Genomic DNA, 7,261 nt, shown 5'->3' on the forward strand with positions numbered 1-7,261 from the left:
AGCTTTGGAGTGGGTGCAGAGAAGATTTACCAGGATGTTGCCTGGAATGGAGAGGAAGTCGTACGAGGCTAGGTTGAGAGTTCTCGGCCTTTTCTCGTTGGAACGGCGAAGGATGAGGGGTGACTTGATCGAGGTTTATAAGATGATCAGAGGAATAGATAGAGTAGACAGTCAGAAACTTTTTCCCTGGGTGCAACAGAGTGTTACAAGGGGACATAAATTTAAGGTGAAGGGTGGAAGGTATAGGGGAGATGTCAGGGGTGGGTTCTTTACCCAGAGAGTGGTGGGGGCATGGAATGCGCTGCCTGTGGGAGTGGTAGAGTCAGAATCTTTGGTGACCTTTAAGCGGCAATTGGATAGGTACATGGATGGGTGCTTAAGCTAGGACAAATGTTCGGCACAACATCGTGGGCCGAAGGGCCTGTTCTGTGCTGTATTGTTCTATGTTCTATGACATTAACTCCCAACCTTCCCAAAGGGAAGAACATAAGCATAGTTAACATGCAGCACATTAAGTTTTCCAGCATCCTTAAAGAAATCTGGCTGTGCCTGTGAGTGATGCTGTTGTTTTTAATTTACTTCAGTCTTTTATGTCAAAAGCAATGTTGTCTCTATTATATTGCATTTATTTTCATCTTCTGCAGCTATTTTGCATCAAAGCTTTCTCATATACTCAAGTTTTACCATTTATGTGGATTCAGACAAGGTCATCATATTCAGGGCAATTAGCTTCCTCCATTGGCTGGTTTGCCATCATAGTATGTGTCATTCAATTATACGGGAGCCCTTTCTTTGTTATTTTATTGCGCAATGTCAACGTTTTTGGCACGTCCATTATGTCCTATGCTAAATGCTTTTGCTTTGGTATTGCTGAAGATATATTCTGTTGAAATTCTTCATCAGCGTGACTTGCAAAAATGCCAGTTCAAGTGGAAAATCAACATTCACACTGTGTGAGAGAAAAAAGTGCTGGTTGGTAATAAATAGACTCTGATTAATGGAAGTGTTGCCATAGACAATATGCCGATTAATGCTGATGGACAGTAATCTGTCAGGTTTTCCTTACATTTTAAGCTAGGCAGGTAGGTGGTGGTCAGGGTGTTGCCTTTAGCAGTGAACAAGCAAAGGCATGCCACTTTTAGACACAAAGAACATAAACGCGCATTATATCTGGTTCAACTAATCAGCACTGCTCATAATATAACTGTTGGTTTATCCCTTGCATTGTCCTGATGAGTGCAAGATGGACAACCTCAACAAAACGTGTCTTTTTTCAGCAATACTCAAGTTTGGTACTACCAAATAACTATACTTGATTTACTTCCATGATATTTTTTCCACAACTTTGAACAATGAACACCAAGTCACTTTCTTTTGTACATGTTGCACTATTAAAGTTTATCAATACCTATAGGTTGGTGACTTTTGTAGCTCAGTTAATTCAGCATGCCATATCAAAGCTTGCTTCTCCAAATGCAAAAATCAGTGACAGTTTCTCAGAATAAATCATTGTCATTGATATATAATGAATATTTAAAATTTGTACAATACATTGTCATTAACAACAATTCCTTGTCAAATTAAGAAAAAGGAAAATCTTTGATAATAAATTTAAATTGTAACTTTGTTCACTTAGAGTCATAGTCATAGATAAATCGCAACTTCGTTCAGTTGTCACAAACTCTTCATTTTTGTGCTTACATAAATGCATTCTTTAAGTATGAAATATGTAGAAATTTTATATGGGCAAATACTAGCATCAAAAATGGGACAATATTTGCATAATAATACATTTTTGAAAAAAATCGAAAAAGCAACATTATCTTGGGCTTTAGTTTCGTGGAATGTAGATAAATTTATGTTTCTCAAACATGTTAATGTCCTGTTCTAGTTTTTTCATTTTGGTCTCAAGTACCTCCTTGTGCATTTGCTTCGAATGAGTGTCTATCAAAATGGAAAGACTTTGATAGGCATGATTCAGCTCTGCCCAATTCCTCTTTAGTCCCTAAAATAGACCCAGAAAAAGAAAAGCAAACTAATCAATACTTTGATTAAAATTAGAATGATATTTGTTTAACAGTTAAATTAGTTTAATTATTTCAATGCTATTTTACGTACCCTTAAAAGCAGAGCTCATTAGTTATGACCCCTTAAACCATCCTTCTTTAAAATCACAGGATGTAGACCAAGTCAATATTTATTGTGCATTCCTAAATTGTCCTTGAGAAGGTGGTGATTAGCTACCTCTTGAACCACTGCAGTCCTTACTTTAGACTTCATAACAATATAGTACAATCTACAGCTTGCAAAGCCATTTTAGAAGGCTATGGGTGTGGAGACATGTAGGTCAGACCAGATAAGGATGAACCCAGAGGGGTTCATATCGACATTTAATGATGGTTACCATTAGACTAGCTTTTTAATTCCAGATTTTTTATTACAGTGAAATTTCATCACCTGCTGTGGGGCATTATCTCAGGTCTGTGGATTAGTAGTGTAGTGACATTATCAATATTCCACCACTTTTCCGCTCTCCTACTTAGGAGAATAGTTTATGCTGATGATATAAATATGCAAATATTAAACTTGGTTGACAGCTAACCACCACCTTTTCCAGAACAATTAGGGATAGGCAATAAATGCTGGCCTAGCCAATGACACCACATCCCATGAACAAAAAGAAAATTTGGTTGAACTAAACAATTATTATTTTGAATATAGCAAGGAATTGCATTGGTTTCCTATTTTTCACAGATCTTGCCTTATGTTCTTCTTTCCAGATTTTTCTTTTCACTTGAAATCTATTTGTCCCAAGCCTGATGAAAGGGAGAATATAAGAAAGAACTTTTTATGTAGCATATGGAGTGCAGGTTCATAGCTCCTTGAAAGTGGAGTCGCAGTAGATAGGATAGTGAAGAAGGCATTTGGTATGCTTTCTTTTATTGGTCAGAGTATTGAGTACTGGAGTTGGGAGATCATGTTGCAGCGGTACAGGACATTGGTTAGGCCACTGTTGGAATATTGCATGCAATTCTGGTCTCCTTCCTATCGGAAAGATGTTGTGAAACTTGAAAGGGTTCAGCCAGAACTAGAGGGCATAGGTTTAGGGTGAGAGGGGAAAGATATAAAAGAAACCTAAGGGGTAAATTTTTCACACAGAGGGTGGTACAGGTATGGAAAGAGCTGCCAGAGGAAGTGGTGGAGGCTGGTATAATTACAACATTTAAAAGGAATTTGGGTGGGTATATGAATAGGAAGGTTTGGAGAGATATGGGCGGGGTGCTGGCAGGTGGGACTAGATTGGGTTGGGATATCTGGTCGGCATGGACAGGTTGGACCAAAGGGTCTGTTTCCATGCTGTACATCTCTATGACTCTGTGACTGGGACCTTGCTGTCTTTGAATGTGATGTGACAGAGATGTTCAATATACCAAAAGGAAATTTTGGTATCATTAATAAACTCGTAATGCTACAGGAACAGCATCTGGGAATAGGGCTGACTAGATTGCAGGACAGAGAGGGGGCATGGATTCGAAAAGTCAAATATCCTCTTTCTGTGCCAAAATGACACTATGAACTGCGATTGCAAATGTGAATGCATGGACTAAGGACTAAAAGCATGAATTGGAAGTTGTAGGAGGTGCTAACGAGATGCTAGACAATAAAAAGACTATCAACATGAACTGGGAAGGAGATTGGGATAACTGTAAATTGATGATAATGGAAAAAGTGTACCATTCTGAATCCATACAGGAGCTGGAGAAATCAGTGAATATAAGCTGCACTGGGAGAATTACAAGGTAACAGAATGGCGAAAAAGACTTAATGATCTCATTAGCTTATACCTTTCATATCTTTTCTATTTTGAAATTTTAGCCAGATATCTGTTTCTTTGATGATATTAGGAAGTGGTAATCATTGCTAACCGACAACACTCTGTTCCGCTCCTCTTCAGTCAACATCTTCATGGAACCTTGTCGTATACGCTCTTTTACATAGGCATCATATTCTTCTTGTGCTTTCTTCTCCTCTTCAGACTGCTTAATTAGATAATCTGGGATTTTACCAAAGTCCTGCAAATAAAATTAGCCCAGAGTACTAAGCATCCATTTTATGAATTAACATTTAATGTATATTTGGATAACTGGAATCACAGATGTAGGATTTTGGAATATTTCTGTTGACTTCAAACATAAGTAAACATTTATACATAGTATGCAATTCCTGTCTACAAACTTTTACTTCATATCAAAAGTTAACAATGTAAAATGATAGTTAAACATTTCTAATTAGAATTTCAATGTTAAACATTCATTTACCTGTCATGTTTATAACAATTACCTGTCAGACCACTATGAGATGCTGTCATAGGATCTCATAGTGGTCTACAACTTTTAGTCCAATTTGGTATTGGACGACTAATACCAAATCACACTTCTGTAATAATTACTTGTTGTAGCACTAGGTGGCATTGTAAATCACTCAAATACTTTTGGGGAAAAAAATTCTGACACTTCTTTTCATCCCTGGCTAAAATGTTAGTATTTAAAATAAACTAGATAAAATTTCAAATAATTATATATCTCACATTAATGGTTTAACATATCGCTGATATACTGCCATTTTTTAATGTCCACATTACAATTTTTAGTTGAAACTCTCAGCCTCTCTTAAAAGATTGGACTTCGACGGAACTTTTCTTCTGCTTAATCCTTTGACTTAGTTAGCTAAAGGTAGAGTTTGAATATTAAACAGCTACATTGTACTAAATGTCCTGGAATGCATCAGCAGCAACTCAATCTGTTTGAACATTTTCTACAACTTTTAGTTGCTTTTGCCCACTTGTTTTTCACAATATTTGAAAAACTACAGGTCAAAGCTTAATTCAGATTCAGTTTGTACAAACCTAAGAGAAAGAATGAAGTAAGAAGAGGCAATGATAAATAACAGACTGAACTGCTTGCACATGCATTTTGTTTCATGTTCCATAAATTTCAGAAGATATATTTACCTTGGAGCTTGAGCTCAAGCAATAGCTGCAATGGTCAAATTAGAAGTAAAATAAGTAGGGTTGGTATGGCTGAAGTTCAATACTTTCTGAAGAAATGGTGGAGTTGTCAGTGCAGAAAGTTAACATTCAAGTGGATGTCAGTTTGGGTATTGGTGGAGCGAGGAATTAGTGAATGAAAGTGGTGCTGAATCAAGAACCTGACAAGATCCTGTTGCTAGAGTTTAACCAGGGTGGATTTGTATGCAAATAGGATAATCTGTGGAGCTATAGAGTAAAGGAATTTAAATATTGTAAGATGCAATTAACTTTATCAGCCACTACAGAGGTTTCCTAAGTATTTTCTGCCAGGGTTTACAAGATGAGAGCATAGCAGGGATTAATTGAACTGTGAAACAAAGTAACAGCAAACTCAAAATATGTGATATCTTCAGTGCAAGGCCTTATTCAAATAGCTCTGAGTCACATTCAATTCAAAATTTAATTCTCTTTCTCTGTAAACAGATGCTGCCAGTCAGGCTGAGCATTTTCAGCACTTTCTGTTATCATTTCAGTGAAAGGCTTTTGTGTGCTTGCAGGTTTAGATGTGAGAGTTTAATTTCACTGTTTTGAGTGTCATTTCCTACATTTTGGAAACACTTTGAATTACCTTAGAGTTTACTCATCTTCATATTAACTTCCCTGAACCTGAACTACATCATGGGAGCAACAACTTAATGCAGCAATGACCTGAACTTCTGATGAGAAGCAGCAGGCGGAATCACAGCAGTATCAGCAAGAAATGCAAAAAATGCAAGAGCGCGAACAGTGGCAGAATTCTCTGTGGCCAGCTAACACTCCATAAGACAGTAGGGATGGAGGATGGATGTTGAGAGTGCTCCAGTTTGAAGGAGATGATACTCCCAGCACAGAGCGTACAAGCAATAAGCATCCTCAACATGATGGAACAATAGTGCTTCATCAACAGGTTGGCATCTGCAGGGTCATGGAAGGAGACCTGCTTCCAAGACTGCCAGGTGGTCAAGCATTCCAGTTACCATCAAGATTATCATTACCTTGAATGTCTTGCAGTTGATTCTCTAGTTCCTGCTAGAGATGTGCTAGTGTTTTCTCTAGAATCTCACATTTTGCTGCCTTTAAATGTATTTCTCATGACACTAAAGACTTATTTCTGAAAGCCATCATTTAAGTACACCTTGATGTGACCAATAAAAGATGGCTGTCAGCTTCACTGCATTGATTTGTTTTTCACAGGTTCAGAGGGAATTACTGGCTCAACACATCTGGTATTCCATGTATTTCAGTTCAGCCAGAAGTCTTTATCAATTGCAAGAGACTTAACTTTTTGATTGTTAAAAACTATTGAAAATTGATCATATGTCTGCTTTAAACATCTAGGAAGCTACTACTGTTCATTCATTCTTGAGCAGTCACACCTCGCACAGGTTTTTGATCTTTTGGATAGTATTAGTGGCTGCGTCCTGAGAGGAGAGCAATGACTCCAATAAAGGAACTGTATGTGAAATGAACTACCAGAGGAAGTAGTAGATGCAGGTGCTGTTACAACATTCAAAAAGACATTTGGACACGTATATGAATAGGAAAGGTTTTGAAGGATAGAACATAGAACATAGACTGAGAGGGGAGCAATGACTCCAATAAAGGAACTGTCTGTGAAATGAACTACCAGAGGAAGTAGTAGATGCAGGTGCTGTTACAACATTCAAAAAGACATTTGGACACGTATATGAATAGGAAAGGTTTTGAAGGATAGAAGATAGAACATAGAACATAGAAGAACACAGCGCAGTACAGGCCCTTCGGCCCTCGATGTTGCGCCGATCCAAGCCCACCTAACCTACACTAGCCCACTATCCTCTATATGCCTATCCAATGCCCGCTTAAATGCCCATAATGAGGGAGAGTCCACCACTGCTACTGGCAGGGCATACAATGAACTCACGACTCGCTGAGTAAAGAACCTACCCCTAACATCTGTCCTATACCTACCACCCCTTAATTTAAAGCTATGCCCCCTTGTAATAGCTGACTCCATACGTGGAAAAAGATTCTCACTGTCGACCCTATCTAAACCCCTAATCATCTTATACACCTCTATCAAGTCACCCCTAAACCTTCCTTTCTCCAATGAAAACAACCCCAAGTGCCTCAACCTTTCCTCATACGATCTTTCTACCATACCAAGCAACATCCTGGTAAACCTCCTCTGCACCCGTTCCAGTACCTCCACAT

General features: G+C 38.1%; 1 protein-coding gene across 3 annotated transcripts in view; it reads right to left on the minus strand.

Moving 5' to 3' along the window:
* enkur (enkurin, TRPC channel interacting protein) overlaps positions 1 to 7,261 on the minus strand; it is a 54,748-nt gene that overhangs the window by 21,655 nt on the left and 25,832 nt on the right. For 2 of the 3 annotated variants that reach the window (XM_043690475.1, XM_043690476.1), the window contains exon 4: positions 3,927 to 4,073. In XM_043690475.1, coding sequence (XP_043546410.1) covers positions 3,927 to 4,073 — 147 coding nt within the window. Of the gene's footprint in view, positions 1 to 392; positions 2,006 to 3,926; positions 4,074 to 7,261 lie in introns of those variants that run through there. The other variant, XM_043690474.1, reaches the window with a different exon arrangement.

Source organism: Chiloscyllium plagiosum, chromosome 5 (genome assembly GCF_004010195.1).
Source record: "Chiloscyllium plagiosum isolate BGI_BamShark_2017 chromosome 5, ASM401019v2, whole genome shotgun sequence".
Lineage (NCBI taxonomy): Eukaryota > Metazoa > Chordata > Chondrichthyes > Orectolobiformes > Hemiscylliidae > Chiloscyllium > Chiloscyllium plagiosum.